At 39.5% G+C, this 24459-nt stretch overlaps 1 protein-coding gene across 3 annotated transcripts in view; it reads left to right on the forward strand.

Annotated features, from left to right (window-relative positions):
* LOC306854699 (band 4.1-like protein 1) overlaps positions 1 to 10690 on the forward strand; it is a 231061-nt gene extending 220371 nt beyond the window's left edge. For all 3 annotated transcript variants that reach the window (XM_079392905.1, XM_079392906.1, XM_079392907.1), the window contains 4 exons: positions 7434 to 7529; positions 7796 to 7876; positions 8252 to 8368; positions 8620 to 10690. In XM_079392905.1, coding sequence (XP_079249031.1) covers positions 7434 to 7529; positions 7796 to 7876; positions 8252 to 8368; positions 8620 to 8625 — 300 coding nt within the window. In that variant the 3' untranslated portion in view covers positions 8626 to 10690. The remainder of the gene's footprint in view (positions 1 to 7433; positions 7530 to 7795; positions 7877 to 8251; positions 8369 to 8619) is intronic.
* Positions 10691 to 24459: the final 13769 nt, after the last annotated feature.

The raw sequence follows: 24459 nt of genomic DNA on the forward strand, positions 1-24459 counted from the left end.
TGAATTGGATGAGTCCGGCCCTAATATTGATGCTTTTAAGGAGCTGCGCACAGCAACCGATCTGGCTCTGCACGTTACTAAGGCTATTGCACAGACAATTGGCTGGGCAATGGCCAGCTTGGCTGGATTTAAAAGAGATCAAGGATGCAGACAGAGTCCACTTTAGTCGCCTTTACTCGAGTCCACTGTCTCCCCTCAACTCCTTGACTCTTCCGTCTTCCCAGCATTCTGCGAAGCCCTGTCTCCAGCTTGGCCTTTGCTAAAATCAAAGCATGGGCTCAACAGTACCCTCAAGTGGCTAAACACCCATGCTCACTTTCCAGTTCCCCGTCTAACCCCAGGCAATGGAAGCATTGTTCATGCTGGGCCCGTCCTTCCCACTCAATGCATGCCCAAGCAAATTACCATTGTAATTGCGGGCCTACTTGCTCAAAAGCACAGTACCGCTCTGAGGTGACCTGCCACTCGAAAGATTCTTGCCACCCAGCTCCAAGCTTGAAAAGGGCATTTCAAGTTGGGTCCTGCGGACCATAGAATGAGGTTACTTGCTCCAGTTCATACGCAGGCCACCTTGCTTCAGAGGTATTATTCAAACTTAGGTACAGGACAGCAATTATCGTGTTCTCTGGGCCGAAGTACAAAGTTTGCTTGCAAAAGGGAGATGGTTCCTCTAGTGAACAGCGAGTCGGGCTTTTACAACCACTAATACATGCTTATGAAACATAAGACATTGACTTTAAAATAGATCCTTTTTCCTTTAAAACAGAACTTTTACAGACTTTATCTTGAGAGAACACCGCTAACCGCTTACCTCTCCTCAGCGCACTCAAAGTAGATTGAGGACGCAGCACCAGCTGAACAGTAATGATGTCACAACGCAGTACAAATTAGCAGTACACAACTCATAAAACTCTTTCTCCAGAATGACACTAATAAACAAAAACTAAATTATAATGACTTCTTAGAAAAAATTTAAATGCACAGGAATTTATTTATTAGTGATATACATTAATTTATATTGCAAATATACATTCAGGAATATTACCTTCCATCTCATATTGCATCTTTTGGGATTGTTGCAGTTTTTTGCAGTCTACCACCCACTCTAATCAGACCAAGATCTGGGTCTAATGCTGGAGAAGGGACCTTAATCGACTATTTGAATGCACAGGTTTATTGGCTTAAGAGCGTGCTCTTTGAAAAGTTTTCAGTCGTGCAAGTTGTGCATGTTTGAGGACTCATCTGTAAAATCAGTCCAATGGAAGGGCGAGGCGTCACGAGCGGGTGACGTCATGACCAGGAAGCTTTAAAAGCACGTGAAGTGGAGCCGGCTTCAGCTTTCTATCATTCAGCAAGCACTCTGTCTGTCAGTCCGATATTTGTTTTGTGAGTCTTATTTGGTGTTGTGTGTCAAAATAAAACACTATGTCCAAGGCCAGAAGTAAATCTAAGCATAATCTAAGCATAAATCTATGCATAATTCCCGCTACATCACGAGCGGGGATACACGCAGTTTGTGCGTGGTCTGCCTGGGTTCGTGGCATGCGGAGTCGGCTCTCGAGGGGCTTTCGCTATGCACACTTCGCTCCCGGAGGGCTCTCTTCGAGAAGGGAGCCTTTGCGAGTGTTCCCCACGGTGCTGGCCGGCGGCTGCACTCGTGGGGCTCGCAGGCTGATCTGGCAGAGGGAATGGAGATGGGCGAGTCCCTATCTTCTTTTTCGCATGCCAGATCTGGTGCCCTCTCCCTGTGTTTAGTAGCCTGTTCTGCGGTTTCTTCCCCCCGAGGTAAGGGCTCAATGCTTCGTCTCTCTTCCTCCGAGGAGGTTGAGGTGGTGAGCACCGATGAGGATTCGCCTCCTCAATCGCCCCAGTATGAGGAGCTGTTGGAGGTGGTTACTCGAGTGGTTGCCAAGCTAGACATTGACTGGCCCGCCGAGAAAACATCTGAGCCGCAGAGGAGCAGATTAGATGAGCGCTTTCTGCGTATGAGGCCACCACCTCCACACCGGAGCCTGACGTTTTTCCCCGATCTCCACACCGAGGTGTCGAGATCGTGGGTTAAACCGTTTTCATCCCGCCTCTTCATCCCCGCGTCTGATTACTATGGTAATGTGGCGGGACTGAATGAGCGCGGGTACAGAGCGATGCCACGGGTCGAACGGACGAGCTATCTGTCGCCAGGTGTTGCATCGTCTCTGAAGGCTCCAACTTTGCCTACCAAGCCGCTACGTACTACATCTGCGTTGGTGAGCAAAGGGTATGCTGGTCAGGCTGGTGCGTGTCTGCACACAATGTTTGTGTTACAGGCGTACCAAGCCGAACTGCTGAAGGAGTTAGATGAGGGTGAGGAGTTCAAAGCAGAAGATATTTCTGAACTCAGGAGGACCGCTGATTTAGCCGTCCGCGTGGTACTTCCATGTCTCCATCCTTCCCAGTCACAGGAAGTTCCTGAGGTTTGCTTTCGGGGGCGAAGCTTACCAATATCGAGTTCTTCCTTTTGGCCTAGCACTCTCACCCCGGACTTTCACGGCACTGGCCCCGTTGCGGATTCAGGGCATCCGCATACTGAATTATATAGACGATTGGTTGATTCTAGCTCAATCAGAGCAGACGGCGGCTCGACATCGAGATGTCATTCTCGCCCACATGAAAGACCTGGGGTTAAGACTAAACACCAAGAAAAGTGTGCTTTCTCCATTACAGAGGACCACTTATCTGGGCGTGGTGTGGGATTCGACCACGATGCAGGCACATCTGTCCCCTGCTCGTATCGAGTCGATCCTCACAGCAGTCAAGAGAGTGAAAGAGGGCCAGTCACTCACTGTCAAGCAGTTTCAGGGACTGCTGGGTCTGATGGCAGCTGCGTCCAACGTGATACCTTTGGGCCTGCTGTACATGAGACCCTTACAGCGGTGGCTCAAAACCAGGGGGTTCTCCCCGAGGGGAAACCCACTCCACACCTTCAAGTTCACGAGACGTTGCATACGTGCCTTAAACATGTGGAGGAAACCTTGGTTCTTGTCCCAGGGCCCGGTGTTGGGAGCTCCTTGTCGCCGTGTAACACTAGCGATGGACGCGTCTCTCACCGGTTGGGGTGCGGTCATGAGTGGCCACCCTGCCTGTGGAGTGGCTGCCATCTGACATAGCATATCAATTGGCTGGAGATGCTGGCCGTGTTTCGAGCATTCAAACACTTCCTCCCAGACCTAAGAGATCACCACGTGTTGGTGCGCACCGACAGCACGTCGGTGGTCTCGTACATAAACCGCCAAGGAGGTCTGCAGTCGCGACCCTTGTACAAGCTGGCGCACCACATCCTTGTGTGGTCCCAGGGCAAACTCCTCTCATTAAGAGCAGTGCACATTCCTGGGCATCTCAATGTGGGAGCAGACGTTCTGTTGAGACAGGGGCCGTGGCCCGGGGAATGGATGCTTCACCCCGACGTAGTGAAGCAGATATGGAGAGTTTTTGGCCAGGCTCAGGTGGACTTGGCCGAGGCTTCGTCTGTACGCTTTTCCCCCTATTGTTCTGCTCCCGGGAGTTCTGGCGAGAGTACGCCGGGACGAGGTCAGTCTACTACTGGTAACGCCGTTCTGGCCGGGCCGAGTATGGTTCTCGGACCTGCTTTCTCTTCTCGATGGCACTCCATGGGAGATTCCCGTCAGGAGAGATCTCCTCTCACAGGCGGAGGGCACTGTCGTCCACCCTCGCCCGGAGTTGTGGAAGCTGTGGGTGTGGCCACTGAGGGGGCAGAGCTCATAGCTTCCGGTCTCTCAACCGAGGTTGTCGAGACGATCCTCCAATCCAGAGCTCCCTCTACAAGGAAACTGTACGCCCTGAAGTGGACACTCTTCACTTCATGGTGCGAGACCGCCAGCTCGACCCAGTTAACTACCCGATTGGTACAGTTCTGGAGTTTCTGCAGGCCCGTCTCTCCGCGGGGTTAACCCACTCCACCATTAAAGTTTACGTGGCGGCTATTGCGGCCTACCACGCTCCTGTCGGTGGTCAGTCAGTGGGTAGACACCCCCTAGTTACACGTTTCCTCCGCGGTGCGCTGAGGCTGAGCCGCCAGTACGTTCTTGTGTCCCCACGTGGGACCTGGCTGTGGTACTAGAGGCTCTTTGCAAGGCTCCCTTTGAGCCCATTGTGGAGATATATGACAGACTCCTCACCATTAAGACTGCCTTCCTTCTAGCTATTTCCTCTCTAAAGAGAGTTGGTGATCTACAGGCCCTTTCAGTGGCCCCTGCCTATCTTGACTTTGCGCCCGGTATGGCCAAAGTTTTTCTCTACCCCCGAGCGGGGTATGTACCTAAAGTTCCCTCTGTGATGCCACAGCCCGTCGTACTTCAGGCCTTCTGTCCTCCGCTCCGGGCTCTTCTGTTCTCTCGTCCTAGTACACACTAGGCAGGGACTTGTCAGTCTAGTGGCGTGGGTATCTCGTTCCCTAAGCGTTTTCGGACACAGCTCAAGTTCCTGAAGGGGAACGTCTCAGGTTACGCATGTAACCATGGTTCCCCGAAGGGAACGAGATGCTGCATCTCGAGGCCATACCTCCGGCATCCCTGCCAGCGCTTGCTTCATTCCTAGAAGCTGAAGCCGGCTCCTCCTCACGTGCTTTTAAAGCTTCCTGGTCATGACGTCACCCACCCGTGACGCCTCGCCCTTCCATTGGACTGATTGTACAGATGATTCAGAGCACGGCTACGCTGAAGGCGTTCCCTAAGCGTTTTCGGACGCATCGTCTCGTTCCCTTCTGGGAACCATGGTTACCTGCGTAACCTGAGACGATTTCTGTGTTATACACATTTGTCAGGTCAGATTTGGTTCTCCACAGTAAACAAAACTTCTTGCAGAACAAGCAGGTGAAGCCCCCTACATGTAGGGCATGTTTTCTTAAATGTAAAGCTCCCTTGTTTGTGTTCTCGTCCACATCTCCAGCATTTATTGTTCTCTTTAATCCAGCTTCCTCTTTGAATGTGGTTCAGCTTGTAAAAGGCACAAGCATTGAGATAATGCTCATGGTTGTTGCAGTAGATTGTTAGGTGATTGTTAGCTGTAGCTGCCAATTTAATGTCTGTTAGGGAACTAGAGGGCACATTGTTGGCTTTAGATTGTTCACTGCCTGTGAGAATTGTGGCTGCCTTGGCTTTAGGGTTAGGAAAGGGTTTCTGCTCTCGTCAAAGTGGCTCTGCATGAACTAACCCTGTTACATGCCTTGATATTTGAATGGCCTGAGCATTTCTTTCCAGCTATTCAACAAACTCTGGCAAGGTGTAGTCCTGGAACTGGCACTTTGAGCACTACCTGGCTGAATGGCTGGAGCATTCAGAATAGCTCTTAGCTCATTCTGAATTAGCTGGCTTGGTTGACCATACCTCTGCTCTAGGGCATAGAACTGGTGTAGGGAAATTGGATGTTAACATACGTCTTAGCTACCTAGCAAGCAGCAGGCAGTTGTAGATGATCTAAGGGCACCTGACACTTGTAGTCCTCAGTCAAATGCCTTTGAGGGCCAAGGATAATAGTCCTTAAGCATCAGAAAATCCCTCTCATTCTCTTAGGAGAAGACTGACAGCTTGGTTTGGGTATGCCATGGGAGGGACCAGTGGCTATTTCCTTCAGTCCAGGTGCCACAGGATTGACAGAATAATAATACTGTAGTTGTGGTCTAGGCCAGGGAGGTGGAGGCAGAGGTAATGGTTGAAAAAGGCATTCAGGATGCATCGCTGGTTGAGCTGGTACAGACTGAATGGGAGCTGGCACAGACTGCACAGCAACTGGTTGATGTGGTCACTGCAAATGGGTGGGTGCAGGTTGCGCTGGAATCGGTTGATGCTGTGGCTGTACCTGAGGATGGGCAGGCTGAACAGGCTGAGCAGCTGAGGGTAGCCATGACCTTTGGAGTTCGGCAAATGGTCTTGGAGGCTGTTGCCCAGACAGAGAAGTTACACAGACTATATTGCATGTTTAGTTTTGTCCAAAGTTGTGTAGGAGGCTTGTGATAAAGCATTTCCTGTGAGGACAATGTTACAATCACAGAGGGCTCTAATCCAGTGTTACTAAATTCAATGTAAGGAAGGATCTGGTAGTGTCTTTAAAAAGGAGCTCTGCATACGCTGCGTGACAAAGAGCGAGCGGTCGAAAACTGCTCTGTGCTCTATACACAGCTGACTGCTGCGCTGAGGCAGGGGACACTTACATTGTGTTAATGAGTGAGGGAGTGGAACTTCACTATTTTCCCACTATTTTCATGGTTGGTGCTGCGACTGGGCTTTTTCTACCCTTGACCACTGGGGCTGTTTGTATTGAGTGAACGGGTGACTGATTGGAAATTTTCCTGTGCTCCGAACACACCGCTTACATTGTGTGAGCGGTTGGAACTTCCTGAAGACAGGGAACAGCAATCCAGGCACTGTCCTCTGACGAGCAGACCTTTAACAGTAAGCAACAAGAGGCTTCTGAAGATGGCATAGCTGAGTGAAGGAGAAAGATTGTGAGGTAAAAGGAGTTTCGCCCAAGTGACTAAATAGTCGCGGTGTTGAGTCTCGAAAGGGAACCCATATATATAAAGTTGTATATGTGATGCTAGCGTTCAAAGTTTCAAAAGTTTTCAAACCTTGCAGCATGTTAAAATTGTTTTGAAGTCATAATATTGTGCGAAAATAAGTCTTTCTTAATCAAAACTGACCATGTAAATCATACTTTGTGTGAAAAGGAATAAAAGTTGTCCTTATTTCCTGCCTCTAGTGTTCATTTAAACTGGAAACTGTGAGTGATTCATACATATTTATTATTTATACACGGCTGACCGGTGCTCAAAGGCACGGCTGCTTATAACACCTGAATGAGTGAGCGACTGGAACTCCTTTGTGTTCCATACATGACTGAATGCTGCACTGAGACAGGGGGCTGCTTGTTCCGCGTGAGTTAATGAGCAGACAATGTGCGTCTGAGCACTGTACAAATGCTCAAATGCTATAGTGAAGTTATCCTGCGTCATGAAGTTTTCTGGACTTATGGACTACAGGGTTCTGGTTGTTCCACACATGATTTCTGGAGCTCAACCAGAGTTATCAGTGGGTTTTTATTCACCAAGACCCTTCTCCCCTGATTGCTGTGGATGGCCTGCTCTAAGAAATTCCTTGTTGTTCCAAAATTGTTCTTTCTTTTAAGAATAATGAAGACCACTCTTGGCAACCTTCAATGGAGGAGATTTTTTGTAGCCTTCCCCAGAAGTGCCTTGGAAATGGAATGCATCTGAGATAAATTTTTAGTGTCATGGCAAAGGATCTGAATCGTGGTTTACTAATTGTGTACTGTATGTACAGTTGTCTGTGTGATATTTATTTATTTATTTATTACTTTGCAAAGGGTAGAGAGGCAAAACTGTTTAACAGTAAAATATATAACACATTGTTGTATTTCAGGTAAGGTCAAACAGTCTTGAAAGACACTTTGTTGCTTCTCCCGTCACCGTCACTACAGAAAACATTACCTCAGAAACCACGACTCAAGTGACCAAGGTAAGAGACATGTCACCTTAAGTTTGAGAACAATATGCCCTCTGAGCCAACACACCATTATTATTCAACTTGACATAACTTCAAAAATTGCAGATAGTAAATGGACAGATCAATTTATCTGCAAACATTAATAAGGCAAATATTTTGATAATTAAAAAAAAAAAAAAAGCTTTAAATAAACAGGATGGTGGCGAAAGACTATAAAAATGGCAGCTGATGAAATGTTTTGTCAGATTAAATTCTTTAATGTTTTTAACTGGTTTCAGACAGTGAAAGGAGGTTATTCAGAGACCAGGATTGAAAAAAGGATCATCATAACAGGAGATGATGATGTGGATCAACATCAGGTAAGCAAAGAAATGTAATGTATGTATAGTGATTGTCAAGTGTGTACTTATTAAATATGAAGGAAGCCAGATGACCAGTGCTGGTAAATTTTAACATGCAATAAATAAATGTTGACACCACATAGCCCTTCATGATTGCTTACCCTGACTAAAAGACAATGTTCAGGCTGCTAAGACACATTCACCTGTATTTTTATTTATTTGTTCTTTATTAATTTTCTTCTGCTAGTATAAAATTCTCCAAAAACTTTTTATAATTTAGTATGATTTAGAAAGCACTAAACCTAATTTAGCATACTATGTAGGTCAGCAAATAATATAATGGTACATGTATATTAAAATCACTTTACTGTCATTGAACCTAACTTTCTGCAGGCTCTTGCCATGGCAATACAGGAGGCCAAACAACAGCACCCTGATATGCTGGTGACTAAGGCCATAGTGGTCCGGGAAACAGACTCTTCATGTGAAGAGAAACATCGAACATCTGAGGTACAGCAAACATAAAAAAACATTGGTCATTGAATTTCTAAAACTTCAAATTTCTTATTGGCCATTAAGGTGATATTTGAACATGTTAAACGTAAAGTGAAATTAAGTAAAATTCATTTGAATTATAGGGTTTATCTCTGCAGTTAAATGATTGCACCTTACTGAGCTTGACTTAACTGTGGTACATCTTTCTCTCTGTGTGTGTGTGTGTGTGTGTGTGTGTGTACTGTGCATTTGTCCAATTGTTCCAGTCTTGATCAATAGAAGGTGCTATTTGGAACATGGAGGGAAGATCAGCTCTGGTTCTATGTATTTCACTTGAAAGGAGTTGTGCTACTTATGCTACTGAACAGTTTGCTCAAAACAAATCACCCATGCACCCAGTACTCTGCCATCACACTCTAATCTATCCATTTTAGTGACAATCTCCCATCATCTGGTGTCTTTACAATGTTCTGTACCATTCGGAGTACTTTCACCATATCAACAGTAGTCTGAATTATCTTCAGTCTTGTGTAAATCTCAGTAGTTTAACATTTAATTAGAGGGTGTTGGAAAACTAATGCTATCATGCGTGCACTTCATTATTCATTCGTGCACCTTTTTTGAGCTCACAGCTTTTTTGAACTCTTCCTGAAATTGGATTTGGAAGATTAGGCTTCCATTTAAAATTTAGGCATGACTTTCAAGGAAGTACCTGAAAAAGTATAAGAATGGACATACACAGAAGCTACGTATACTTGATGGCCAGCTTATAATATTTGATCAAGTGTTTGCTTGTAAATTATGAATATTTATAATTTCAACTGTCTTGTGCATATGCCAAAATTTTGGATGTTTGAAGTTTAGCATTTTGAAAGATACCCACACCTGACCAGTTAATAAATGAAAAGAGTGTATACCCCACATCAAAACAGCTGAACAAAGCAGAATTACACATGCCGTAATAATAAACAAATATTTCCACACACCAAATTGAAATCCACATGGCATTTTAAGTTGTGGCAAATTTGTGGCAAAAAAAAAAAAAAAAACTTGCTTCTTCAACCTTATTTTCACTAGGTCAAATGAGTATCTTCAGTATTAACTTGGCTCCATTCTAAAACTTGTTGACTTGCTTATTGGTGACATTTTTAAGGCATCATTAACCTGACACAAAGGCTGTTCAAAAAGATAATTATACTGTCTTAGAAACCTTTGTTGTCTGAATTCTAAGCAACACTTTTAAATAAGGAAATTCCTAAATAAATTTTAATGGTCTCAGTGAAAATATGCAATCAAAGATGATGGTTGTGGTTAGAGAAGTGTTGCTTATATAGAATCAATTAAATAATAATGTTTTATAAATAACTAAAAATGTGTATTTTTATTTTTACTAGAGTATCATGTCATTACTCACATTCTTTATTTAAATAAATTTCTCAGTCTTCTGTGTGGAATGTTATTTGACATATTGTATCGTTGAATGTTGTAGATCTTTTCTATATTATGTTTAAATTCAGTTTCAGGATGTTGTCTTGGAAGGCAGTGGACAAAGCAACTTTACAAGGTTGTGTTCTAGTTACTTATGCTTGATCAATAAAATTAATTTAGTTTTTTACTTTTTATTTTTTAAATGTTTATCATGTAAGGCTTTTTTGGATTTTCAGTGAGTTCTATTTAAGTTATGCTATATGACTTTGACTTTATGACTTTTTTTATGTGGGTTTTCCATCTCTATAAATTGTTACCATACAGCAGTGTGAATGTAACATTATATCTGACCTACAGTATGTGTATATTCCAATCAAAAAGCATAACACATAATTTAAAAAAAAAAACATAATTATAAAATTATGCATTGTCGTGAAAAACAATCATCATATTAAATGTATGTTCTATGCATTCTAGTGCAGTAACCTAAAAGAAAACCACTAACAGAGGGGTACTAGATACTGTGAGCTCTTCCTTTCAATACTTCTGCAATAATTAATGTTTATAGATAAAACTGTGATTATACATACTGTGTTTATTCCACATTACAGATATATGCACCAATGTGTCACTGTTAACCATGGTTTTTGTCTCTGTATGTACTTCTCAACACTTTCTCCTGAGGGATGGAAGCTTGGGAAATGTCTGCAGAAAATAATCTGCTGAATTTTTGTGAACCTGCTCAAAAGTTAATCCTACTGTTCATTTTGGAAAAATGTTACTACGTGATTGGTTGTGTTGAAGGGAGGGAAAATTCTCATATGTAGATGCAAGAGCATCATCAGGTTTCAAGCAGTTGAGTCTGTTATTAAGCAAAAAGTTAATGGAATAAAGGACTGTTACTGTGATAAATATGACAGAACTTCATTGTATCAATCATATATTGATCTATCATATAGTGATATATAGCTTTGCTTTTGCTGTGTATTCATTATCAAACTCCAAAATTAGCTTAGTTTTTAATTACTAAAAATTACAATTTTATTTGACAATGTTAATAATTGTCTTTTATTGACAACATATTTAAATTATCTTGTATAATTCTGATTAGACCAGATTTTAAGTTGTCATGTTACATGCCTCACATGTTGCAAGTTTTTCATTCTTTTTTAAATTTTAAATGGGCCATTTTTGCTTGTCTGCTTTAAGTGCTCCATTCTAAATACCCATATTACATGTGAAATGAGTAAGACCTGTTTAATAACACACACAAATGCAGCACATATTTATTTTAAATCCAGATATGTCCATCCCAGAATCAGCGCTCAATCAGCGCTCAATCCCAAAGCCTGCACCAAAGGGCATATGCATCCCTGAAACTGAGGAATGGGACGATCTGAAAAGAATATTTGTAAAAAGTACAACAGGAATGCTGATGAACATGTGGAGGAGACCCTTGTACACCTGTGAAGTAATGCAATAGTTAACTCATAAGACAGCAGAGCAGCAGATGTTACTTGTGAATGCGCATTCTTGTTGAACAATACTAAAGGACCTTGGCCTCATCCTAAACAGCAGCCTTATAACAAACTACCTAACACAGTCAGCACAAGGATATGAGGTCTGGGGCCTCATTTATAAAGCGTGCGTTCGCACAGATTTGATCTTAGAGTGTGCATACGCTTAAATCCACGCCAGCGCTCATATTTATAAAAACGCACTTTTGCACGTATATGTACGCACTTTTTATTGTCCGAGTATTGCAGGTTTTTTTTAAATGAAGCTGTTCTTGCAGCTCGCTGTTCTAAATTATGATAATTGGTGATATTTTAATATGTTAATGATATTAATTAGGAGTCGTTTACAAGGCTGAAACCATTCAATTGCATGCAAAGTTCGAAATCATTTGCGATTCATAGATTTCACATCTGAAAGAGACGTGTACGCGTTTTCTCTTCGTATGTTCATTCTATGAATGAAATGTACGCATATTTGAGAAATGATCGTAACATTAAATGTAGGATGGTTTCTGAGCAACCTTTTATAAATGAGGACCCTGAAGACAAGATGGAGAAATTCTTTGAATATCTAGGATTGAGAGATCTAGTATTGCAGCCTTCATTTGTCAGTTGATAGTCTTAGGCAGAGTTTCACTTTTATTTTTACTATAAAGAGTAAAAATGCCATTTAGTTAGTTACATTTCAGCCAGCAGTGACTCAGTCCACCGCATTTTTATTAGCAGGTTTATTTAAAAACGATGAATATCCATTTTGCAGTTAACTTGCTAAAGAGGGAAAATAATGAAAAGAGAGTCCTCTCATGTATAGAGAATGTGAAGCTATGTCACGCCGTGTTGCATGCAGTGGCACCGCCACCATTCTAGGAAGATTTCCCTCTGCTGCAAATGCTGAAATTACAGTAATGAGGATACCTGCTTATCTTTTGCTTTGTTTTGGCCTTGAAGTTAAATATTCACGTTCTTCATTGTATCATTTTCAGGGAAGAGAAGCGTTATCACTTCACCTGAGAATTTTATTTTTTATCTCAAGTTTTTTAGAATTTGGTTTACAATGTTGATCTGATTAGGGTGAAAATAGTGTCAAAGGTGGATGTTCGCTGCTGCTTTAGCCATCAAATGGTAGAATATCCAAATACAATTGTGTTCAACAAGTTTGCATGTAAAGTGGAAGTCCACCCATTTCTTTGTTGGAGTATAATTTATTGTCATTGTAAATATAAATTTTTCCATGGCCACGGAGAAGAGTCAGATATTGTGGGTTACATTCAGCAGACAGGCACAAACACATTGTATTTTTTATATGTATTTCAACAAATGACAACCAAAATAAAAAGAGTTGGTAACACTTTAGAATACCATTTCTTACTTACTGCATACCTAATAAGGAATTATTGAAGAACTAACAGGTAATTATTCATTAACACAACTCACATTAACAGTTAACTACGAAGGAAGATGTGTTAACTAATCAGTATGTTATACAATTTTATGATTGTGTTAAGTAACAGTTAGCTACTCAATAACTAATGCATATTAGTTGCTCTTACGCCCTTCTGGTTCTCACCCCTCGTTATGTACAATTATAGTAATGAGTCCATTTGGGTGTGCAGCAAACAAAATGCATATTTCCTTTCTATTATAGCTAATAATAGTAGTAGTGGACTGTAACAAAGTTGCTCACTCTGGATAAAAGTTCTTGGAGAGTGGGAAGGGTTGTACCAATGATTCGCTCAGCAGTCCGGACTACCCTCTGTAGTCTTCTGAGGTCAGATTTGGTAGCTGAGCTGAACCAGACAGTTATTGAAGTGCAGAGGATGCATTCAGTGATTGCAGAGTAGAACTGTTTCAGCAAGTCCTGTGGCAGATTGAACTTCCTTGAAATTGTGGTGCCCAGGGACCTGAATGACTCCACTGCAGTCACAATGCTGTTCATGATGGTGAGTGGGGGGAGAGCAGGGGGGTTTCTCCTGCAGTCCACGGTCATCTCCACAGTTTTTAGCGTGTTAAGCTCCAGGTTGTTAAGGTTGCACCAGACAGCCAGCTCCTTAAACTTCCTGTCTGTAAGCAGACTCGTCACCGTCCTGAATGAGGCCGATCAGTGTGGTGTCGTCTGCAAACTTCAGGAGCTTGACAGAGGGGTCTTTAGATGTGCAGTAATTGGTGTAGAGGGAGAAGAGCAGTGGGGAGAGAACACAGTCCTGAGGAGCTCCAGTGCTGATAGTGCGGGTATTGGATGTGTATTTTCCCAGCCTCACTAGCTGCTGCCTGTCTGTTAGGAAGCTGTTGATCCACTGACAGACGGAGGTGGTGACGGAGAGCTGAGTTAGTTTGAGCAGGAGGCAGTCTGGAATGATAGTGTTAAAGGCCAAGCTGAAGTCCACAAACAGGATCCTCACATAAATCCCTGGTCTGTCTAGGTGTTTCAGTGTGTAATGCAGTCCCATGTTGACTGCATCATCCACATCCATCATCCCAGTAAGGGTCCAGTGATGTCCTTCAGATAAGACAAAAACAGTTTTTCAAATGACTTCATGACCACAGATGTTAGAGCCACAGGTCTGTAGTGATGTTAAGTCCTTGTAATCTTGGGTTTCTTTGGGATGGGGATTAGCATGAGGGAATTTCACAGTTTCAGTGATCTGTTGAAGATCTGAGTGAACATGGGGGCCAGCTGGTCAGCACAGGATTTCATTAACACAATCATAAAATTGTATTACATACTGATTAGTACATACTGATTAGTTAACATCTTCCTTAGTTAAATTAGTGTTAGAGACTTAAGTGTTCATCAATAATTGCTTATTAGTTATGCAGTAAGAAACAGTATTCTAAAGTGTTACCAGAGAAGGTTGTTTTATGTATTTTTATTTCAAATCTTTTTTATTAGCATTTTCAGTGACAGTTACAGAATGGTACATCACAGAAAGAAAAGCAGATCACAAGAAACTGTCCAACATTAATCTCTCCCACCACCCTTCCCTCAACCCAAATAACCCCTAAACGATTCAAATTGCAGAAACAAATACTAATAATTATAATAAATAAAATAAATAAGAATAAAATAAAATAAACCAGTAATTAAAGGAAATAAACTTTAAATTCCTCCCGAAGTCAGTCTTTTAATAGTTCAAATTTATGGGTCGTTTCCAGTTGGAGGTGAGCAAGGTAAACCTTTAATGTAATTTAAGAAGGGATCCCAAGTCTTATAGAAAGATTCAAGTGAACCAGAGAGTGAACACCTCAATTTCTCCAGCCCAACACAATAGAAAATGTCCTGTATCCACCTGTCATGAGATGGAGGAGAAGTATGCTTCCACTTAAGCAGAATAGCCCGTCTGGCCAAGATTGTAGTGAACGCAATGACTTGCGTTCTCGGGCCATCAAATCTGGCATAGGAGAAACCCCAAAGAGGGCTAAAAATGGATCAGGGACAATGTTAATGTTAAGAGCTTTTTTAAGTGTCTCAAATACATAAGACCAAAAGGTTGCTAGCTTCGGACATGTCCAAAACATATGCAGATGATTGGCAGGTGACTGTTTGCAACGGTTGCAGGCAGTGCTCCTGTCTGGAAAAATTTTGGCCAATTGGGCATTGGTTAAGTGAGCTCTGAATAGTATCTTGCACTGTATTAACCCATGCCTGGCGCATATGGAAGAGGAGTGTACTTGGTTCAAGATGCTATGCCATAAGTCCTCTGTAATAGAAACGCCCAGGTCTTGCTCCCAGATACCTTTAAAAGTGTCAGTAGGGTCTGCAGTAATAGAATTTATTAAATTATAAATGACTGAAATTAAATGCCTACGGCTAAAGTTTAGAGCAAGAAAGTGGTCAATTTGTGATTCAGGGGGGCGATTAGGAAAGTGAGGGAACTGCTTCTTTATAAAGTGCCTGATTTGAAAGAACCGAAACAAATGGTGACTAGGTAGATTATACTTTTTAGATAAGGAGGAGAAAGAGGCAAATACCCCCTCTTCATAGAGATCATTAATCTTGAGAAGGCCATTAGATGACCAAAGGAGAAATGCAGAATCTAAGCTAGATGGAGGAAAAAAATAATTGTTAAGGATGGGCATGCAAGTAGAGCCTCTTTGTAAACCGTAATGTTTCCTAAATTGGACCCAGATTCTGAGGGAGCTAGTTACTATCGGATAATCCGAGACTTTGTTTACAACTAAGGGCAATTGCGAACAAACAATAGAATAAAGGGTATTTTTCATTGATGAAGTTTCCACATGTACCCAGGGAGGACAATTGTCTGAGTAGTTGTCCCTATTCCAAAAGAGAAGATTTTTAATGTTACAGGCCCAATAATACTGCTGAAAGTTAGGAAGTGCCAGGCCTCCTTTAGCTTTAGGAAGTTGTAGAATTGACTTCTTGAGGCGAGCAGGTTTATTCCCCCATAGAAATGAGCGCAAAATACTATCTAAGCCAGTAAAGAAAGATTTATTAATACAAATAGGTATATGTTGAAATAGGTACAAAAATTTGGGTAAGATAACCATTTTGACCAAATTGGTCCGACCTACTAGAGATAAAGGGAGAGAGGCCCATATAGACATATCCAATTTAGATTTGTCAAGTAATGGCTGAAAATTTATTGCGAACAGCTTACTATATGAACTTGCAAAAAAGACCCCCAGGTATTTGAAGCCCTCAGGGGCAATTTTGAAAGGTAGGAGTGTACGTGGAAGTGTTTTAGCTACAGAGTTAACGAAAAAAAGTTCACTTTTTTGTAAATTTATCTTTTAGCCAGATAATTGTCCAAATTTATCTAGGATATCCAAAATCGGGGGTAGAGAGGCAGCTGGGTTTGAGATATATAATAAAAGGTCATCAGCATAAAGAGAAAGCTTGTGAACTAAACCATGACGAGAAATTCCCTCAAAACCACTGTGACTACGGAGCCAGATACCTAGAGGTTCTATGGCCAAGTTAAAAAGTAAGGGAGAAAGGGGACAGCCCTGTCGTGTCCCACGTTGAAGAGAGAAGGGGGGAGATTGTATGCCATTAGTATATACAGATGCCTTAGGAGTTTTATGTATTTTTAGAGTAAAGATGTTTCTTTCTAATGAAATGTAATGTTATTTGTATTTGCATTGCAGAATACAGATGTTCATGTTCATGTTAGAGCTTGAAAGCACAGAAACACTTGTTTAGAGTTTCTAAGAAAACTAATGCTGTGTTTAGTGCAACTAAGCAAATGAAGAGACTGCAAGGCCACAGATGCTGAAAAGCTTCTTTTTCAGTGATAGAAAGTTGGTTTATGCAATTTTAAGAGTAAAGCCTAAGTACATGAAAGATGTTTCTTTCGCATGAAATGTAATGTTATTTTCACTGCAGAAGACAAATTTTCATGTTTTGGAGATTTTTTACAGGGCAAGTCATGTTAGAGCTTGAAAGCATAGAAACACTTCTTTAGAGTTTCTAAGAAAACTAATGCTGTGTTTAGTGCAACTAAGCAAATGAATAGACAGCAACGCCACAGATGCTGAAAAGCTTCTTTTTCAGTGATAGAAAGTGGTTTATGCAATTTTAAGAGTAAACCCTAAGTACATGAAAGATATTTCTTTCGCATGAAATGTTATTTGAAATGCAGGAGACAGATTTCATGTTTTGGAGCATTTTTGCAGAGCAAGTCATTTTACAGTTTAAATGCACAGAATCACTTGTTTAGTGCTTCTAAGAACATTAATGCTGTGTTTCATGAAACTAAGCAAATGAAGAGAAAGCAAGGACACAGATGCTGTAAAGCTTCTTTCTCAGTGAGAGAAAATTGGTTCATGCAATTTTAAAGCTTAAGTACATGATGTTCCTTTCTAATGACATGTAATGTTATTTGCAATGCAGAAGTCAGATTTTCATGTTTTGGAGTTTTTTTGCAGAGCCAGTCATTTTTGAGCATGAAATTACCGAAATGGGAAATGAAGAGAACGCTAAGCCATGTTATTTGCAATTCAGAAGTCAGATTTTCATGCTTTAGAGATTTTTTGCAGAGCAAGTCATGTTTGAGCATGAAATTACAGAAACTGAGAATGAACAGAAAGCTAAACCACAAATGCTGAAAAGCTTTCTCAGTGAGAGAAAGTTGGTTCATGCAATTTTAAAGCTTAAGTACATGATGTTCCTTTCTAATGACATGTAATGTTATTTGCAATGCAGAAGTCAGATTTTCATGTTTTGGAGTTTTTTTGCAGAGCCAGTCATTTTTGAGCATGAAATTACTGAAATGGGAAATGAAGAGAACGCTAAGCCACAAATGCTGAAAAGCTTCTTTCTCAGTGAGAGAAAGTTGGATTATGCAATTTTAAGAGTAAAGCTTAAGTGCATGAAAGATATTTCTTTCGCATGAAATGTAATGTTATTTGCACTGCAGAAGACAAATTTTCATGTTTTGGAGCATTTTTGCAGAGCAAGTCATGTTTGAGCATGAAATTACAGAAACAGCAAATGAAGAGAAAAAAAGGCCATAGATGCTGAAAAGCTTCTTTCTCAGTTATAGAAAATTGGTTCATGTAATTTTAAGAGTAAAGCTTAGGTACATGAAGAATGTTTCTTTCTAAAGACATGCAAGGTTATTTGCAATTCAGAAGTCAGATTTTCATGTTTTAGAGATTTTTTGCAGAGCAAGTCATGTTTGAGCATGAAATTACAGAAACAGCAAATGAACAGAAAGCTAAACCATAAATGCTGAAAAGCTTCTTTTTCAGTGATAGAAAGTTGGTTTATGCAATTTTAAGAGTAAAGCCTAAGTACATGAAAGATATTTCTTTCGCATGAAATGTTATTTGAAATGCAGGAGACAGATTTCATGTTTTGGAGCATTTTTGCTCCAATTTACAGTTTAAATGCACAGAATCACTTGTTTAGTGCTTCTAAGAACATTAATGCTGTGTTTCATGAAACTAAGCAAATGAAGAGAAAGCAAGGCCACAGATGCTGTAAAGCTTCTTTCTCAGTGAGAGAAAATTGGTTCATGCAATTTTAAAGCTTAAGTACGTGATGTTCCTTTCTAATGACATGTAATGTTATTTGCAATGCAGAAGTCAGATTTTCATGTTTTGGAATTTTTTTGCAGAGCAAGTCATGTTTGAGCATGAAATTACAGAAACAGCAAATGAACAGAAAGCTAAACCATAAATGCTGAAAAGCTTTCTCAGTGAGAGAAAATTGGTTCATGCAATTTTAAGAGTAAAGCTTAGGTACATGAAGAATGTTTCTTTCTAATGACATGTAATGTTATTTGCAATGCAGAAGTCAGATTTTCAAGTTTTGGAGTTTTTTTGCAGAGCCAGTCATTTTTGAGTATGAAATTACCGAAATGGGAAATGAAGAGAACGCTAAGCCATGTTATTTGCAATGCAGAAGTCAGATTTTCATGTTTTGGAGTTTGTTTTCAGAGCAAGACATATTAGAGCTTAAACGCACAAAATCACTTGTTTACAGCTTCTAAGAACTCTAATGCTAATAGATGCCATAGAGATGCCATAGAGTTTTCTTAGAAACTCTAAAGAAGTGTTTCTATGCTTTCAAGCTCTAACATGACTTGCCCTGTAAACAATCTCCAAAATATGAAAATCTTTCTTCTGCATTGCAAACAACATTACATTTCATTAGAAAGGAACATCCTTCATTTACTTAAGATTTACTCTAAAAATTACATTAACCAATTTTCTCTCTCTTAGAAAGATGCTTTTCAGCATCGGTGGCTTTGATTTGTCTTCATTTGCTTAGTTTCATGAACGACAGCATTAGTGTGCTTAGAACCTCTAAACAAGTGATTCTGTGCATTTAAGCTGTAACATGACTTGCTCTGCATAAATGCTCCAAAACATGAAAATCTGTCTCCTGCATTGCAAATAACATTTCATGCAAAAGAAACATCTTTCATGTACTTAAGCTTTACTCTTTAACAAGTGATTGTCTGCTTTGAAGCTCTAATATGACTTGCTCTGCAAAAAATCTCTAAAACATGAAAATCTGACTACTGCATTGCAAATAACATTACATGTCATTAGAAAGAAATATTCTTCATGCACCTAAGCTTTACTCTTAAAATTGCATGAACCAATTTTCTATCACTGAGAAAGAAGCTTTTCAGCATCTATGGCATTGCTTTCTCTTCATTTGCTGTTTCTGTAATTTCAGGCTCAAACATGACTTGCTCTGCAAAAAATCTCCAAAACATGAAAATCTGACTTCTGCATTGCAAATAACATGTCATTAGAAAGGAACATCATGTACTTTAGCTTTAAAATTGCATGAACCCATTTTCTCTCACTGAGAAAGAAGCTTTACAGCATCTTTGGCCTTGCTTTCTCTTCATTTGCTTAATTTCATGAAACACAGCATTAATGTTCTAAGAAGCACTAAACAAGTGTTATTTGCAATGCAGAAGTCAGATTTTCATGTTTTGGAGTTTTTTTGCAGAGCCAGTCATTTTTGAGCATGAAATTACCGAAATGGGAAATGAAGAGAACGCTAAGCCATGTTATTTGCAATGCAGAAGTCAGATTTTCATGTTTTGGAGTTTTTTTGCAGAGCCAGTCATTTTTGAGCATGAAATTACCGAAATGGGAAATGAAGAGAACGCTAAGCCACAAATGCTGAAAAGCTTCTTTCTCAGTGAGAGAAAGTTGGATTATACAATTTTAAGAGTAAAGCTTAAGTGCATGAAAGATATTTCTTTCGCATGAAATGTAATGTTATTTGCACTGCAGAAGACAAATTTTCATGTTTTGGAGCATTTTTGCAGAGCAAGTCATGTTTGAGCATGAAATTACAGAAACAGCAAATGAAGAGAAAAAAAGGCCATAGATGCTGAAAAGCTTCTTTCTCAGTTATAGAAAATTGGTTCATGTAATTTTAAGAGTAAAGCTTAGGTACATGAAGAATGTTTCTTTCTAATGACATGCAATGTTATTTGCAATTCAGAAGTCAGATTTTCATGTTTTAGAGATTTTTTGCAGAGCAAGTCATGTTTGAGCATGAAATTACAGAAACAGCAAATGAACAGAAAGCTAAACCATAAATGCTGAAAAGCTTTCTCAGTGAGAGAAAGTTGGATTGTGCAATTTTAAGAGTCAAGCTTAGGTGCATGAAGAAAGTCTCTTTCTAATGACATGTAATGTTATTTGCAATGCAGTAGTCAGATTTTCATGTTTTAGAGATTTTTTGCAGAACAAGTCATATTAGAGCTTCAAAGCACACAATCACTTGTTTGGAGCGTCTAAGGAACACTAATTCTGTGTTTAGTGCAACTAAACAAATGAATAGACAGCGAGTCCACAGATGCTGAAAAGCTTCTTTCTCAGAGAGAAAGATGGTTCATGAAATTTTAAGAGTAAAGCTTAAGTACATGAAAGATGTTTCTTTTGCATGAAATGTTATTTGCAATGCAGGAGACATATTTTCATGTTTTGGAGCATTTATGCAGAGCAAGTCATGTTACAGCTTAAATGCACAGAATCCCTTGTTTAGAGCTTCTAAGAACGCTAATGCTGTGTTTCATGAAACTAACCAAATGAAGAAAAAGCAAATCCACAGATGCTGAAAAGCTTCTTTCTCAGTGAGAGAAAGTGGTTTATGAAATTTTAAGAATAAAAATCAAGTACCTGAAAGATGGTTCTTTCTCATGAAATGTAATGTTATTTGCAATGCAGAAGTCACATTTTCATGTTTTGGAGATTTTTTGCTGAGCAAGTCATTTTACAGTTTAAATGCACAGAATCCCTTGTTTAGAGCTTCTAAGAACACTAATGCTGTGTTTCATGAAACTAACCAAATGAAGAAAAAGCAAATCCACAGATGCTGAAAAGCTTCTTTCTCAGTGAGAGAAAGTTGGTTCATGCAATTTTAAGAGTTTAGCTTAAGTACATGAAGAATGTTTTTTATAATGACATGTAATGTTATTTGCAATGCAGAAGCCAGATTTTCATGTTTTGGAGTTTGTTTTCAGAGCAAGACATATTAGAGCTTAAATGCACAAAATCACTTGTTTACAGCTTCTAAGAACTCTAATGCTGTGTTTAGTGCAACTAAGCAAATGAAGAGACAGCCAGGCCACAGATGCTGAAAAGCTTCTTTCACAGTGAGAGAAAATTGGTTCAGGCAATTTTAAGAGTAAAGCTTAAGTACATGATGTTCCTTTCTAATGACATGTAATGTTATTTGCAATGCAGAAGTCATATTTTCGTGTTTTGGAGATTTTTTGCTGAGCAAGTCTTGTTTGAGCATGAAATTACAGAAACAACAAATGAAGAGAAAGCAAGGCCATAGATGCTGAAAAGCTTCTTTCTCAGTGAGAGAAAATTGGTTCATGCAATTTTAAGAGTAAAGCTTAAGTACATGAATAATGTTTCTTTCTAATGACATGTAATGTTATTTGCAATACAGAAGTCATATTTTCATGTTTTGGAGATTTTTTGCTGAGCAAGTCATTTTACAGTTTAAATGGACAGAATCACTTGTTTAGTGCTTCTTAGAACATTAATGCTGTGTTTCATGAAATTAAGCAAATGAAGAGAAAGTAAGGCCAAAGATGCTGTAAAGCTTCTTTCTCAGTGAGAGAAAATGGGTTCATGCAATTTTAAAGCTAAAGTACATGATGTTCCTTTCTAATGACATGTTATTTGCAATGCAGAAGTCAGATTTTCATGTTTTGGAGATTTTTTGCAGAGCAAGTCATGTTTGAGCCTGAAATTACAGAAACAGCAAATGAAGAGAAAGCAATGCCATAGATGCTGAAAAGCTTCTTTCTCAGTGATAGAAAATTGGTTCATGCAATTTTAAGAGTAAAGCTTAGGTGCATGAAGAATGTTTCTTTCTAATGACATGTAATGTTATTTGCAATGCAGTAGTCAGATTTTCATGTTTTAGAGATTTTTTGCAGAGCAAGTCATATTAGAGCTTCAAAGCACACAATCACTTGTTTGGAGCGTCTAAGGAACACTAATTCTGTGTTTAGTGCAACTAAACAAATGAATAGACAGCGAGTCCACAGACGCTGAAAAGCTTCCTTCTCAGAGAGAAAGGTGGTTCATGAAATTTTAAGAGTAAAGCTTAAGTACATGAAAGATGTTTCTTTTGCATGAAATGTTATTTGCAATGCAGGAGACATATTTTCATGTTTTGGAGCATTTATGCAGAGCAAGTCATGTTACAGCTTAAATGCACAGAATCCCTTGTTTAGAGCTTCTAAGAACACTAATGCTGTGTTTCATGAAACTAACCAAATGAAGAAAAAGCAAATCCACAGATGCTGAAAAGCTTCTTTCTCAGTGAGAGAAAGTTGGTTCATGCAATTTTAAGAGTTTAGCTTAAGTACATGAAGAATGTTTTTTCTAATGACATGTAATGTTATTTGCAATGCAGAAGCCAGATTTTCATGTTTTGGAGATTGTTTTCAGAGCAAGACATATTAGAGCTTAAATGCACAAAATCACTTGTTTACAGCTTCTAAGAACTCTAATGCTGTGTTTAGTGCAACTAAGCAAATGAAGAGACAGCCAGGCCACAGATGCTGAAAAGCTTCTTTCACAGTGAGAGAAAATTGGTTCAGGCAATTTTAAGAGTAAAGCTTAAGTACATGATGTTCCTTTCTAATGACATGTAATGTTATTTGCAATGCAGAAGTCATATTTTCGTGTTTTGGAGATTTTTTGCTGAGCAAGTCTTGTTTGAGCATGAAATTACAGAAACAACAAATGAAGAGAAAGCAAGGCCATAGATGCTGAAAAGCTTCTTTCTCAGTGAGAGAAAATTGGTTCATGCAATTTTAAGAGTAAAGCTTAAGTACATGAATAATGTTTCTTTCTAATGACATGTAATGTTATTTGCAATACAGAAGTCATATTTTCATGTTTGGAAAGAGCTCAAGTACAGCTCAAGTACCTGAAAGATGTTTCTTTCTCATGATATGTAATGTTATTTGCATTGCAGAAAACAGATTTTCACGTTTTGGAGATTTTTTACAGGGCAAGTCATGTTAGAGCTTCAAAGCACTTAATCACTTTGTTTAGAGTTTCTAAGAACACTATTGCTGTGTTTAGTGCGACTAAGAAAATGAAGAGACTGCAAGGCCACAGATGCTGAAAAGCTTCTTTCTCAGTGAGAGAAAGTGGTTTATGAAATTTTAAGAATAAAAATCAAGTACCTGAAAGATGGTTCTTTCTCATGAAATGTAATGTTATTTGCAATGCAGAAGTCATATTTTCATGTTTTGGAGATTTTTTGCTGAGCAAGTCATTTTACAGTTTAAATGGACAGAATCACTTGTTTAGTGCTTCTAAGAACATTAATGCTGTGTTTCATGAAATTAAGCAAATGAAGAGAAAGTAAGGCCAAAGATGCTGTAAAGCTTCTTTCTCAGTGAGAGAAAATGGGTTCATGCAATTTTAAAGCTAAAGTACATGATGTTCCTTTCTAATGACATGTTATTTGTAATGCAGAAGTCAGATTTTCATGTTTTGGAGATTTATTGCAGAGCAAGTCATGTTTGAGCCTGAAATTACAGAAACAGCAAATGAAGAGAAAGCAATGCCATAGATGCTGAAAAGCTTCTTTCTCAGTGATAGAAAATTGGTTCATGCAATTTTAAGAGTAAAGCTTAGGTGCATGAAGAATGTTTCTTTCTAATGACATGTAATGTTATTTGCAATGCAGTAGTCAGATTTTCATGTTTTAGAGATTTTTTGCAGAGCAAGTCATATTAGAGCTTCAAAGCACACAATCACTTGTTTGGAGCGTCTAAGGAACACTAATTCTGTGTTTAGTGCAACTAAACAAATGAATAGACAGCGAGTCCACAGACGCTGAAAAGCTTCTTTCTCAGAGAGAAAGATGGTTCATGAAATTTTAAGAGTAAAGCTTAAGTACATGAAAGATGTTTCTTTTGCATGAAATGTTATTTGCAATGCAGGAGACATATTTTCATGTTTTGGAGCATTTATGCAGAGCAAGTCATGTTACAGCTTAAATGCACAGAATCCCTTGTTTAGAGCTTCTAAGAACGCTAATGCTGTGTTTCATGAAACTAACCAAATGAAGAAAAAGCAAATCCACAGATGCTGAAAAGCTTCTTTCTCAGTGAGAGAAAGTGGTTTATGAAATTTTAAGAATAAAAATCAAGTACCTGAAAGATGGTTCTTTCTCATGAAATG

The sequence above is a fragment of the Barbus barbus genome (genome assembly GCF_936440315.1).
Source record: "Barbus barbus genome assembly, chromosome: 35".
NCBI lineage: Eukaryota > Metazoa > Chordata > Actinopteri > Cypriniformes > Cyprinidae > Barbus > Barbus barbus.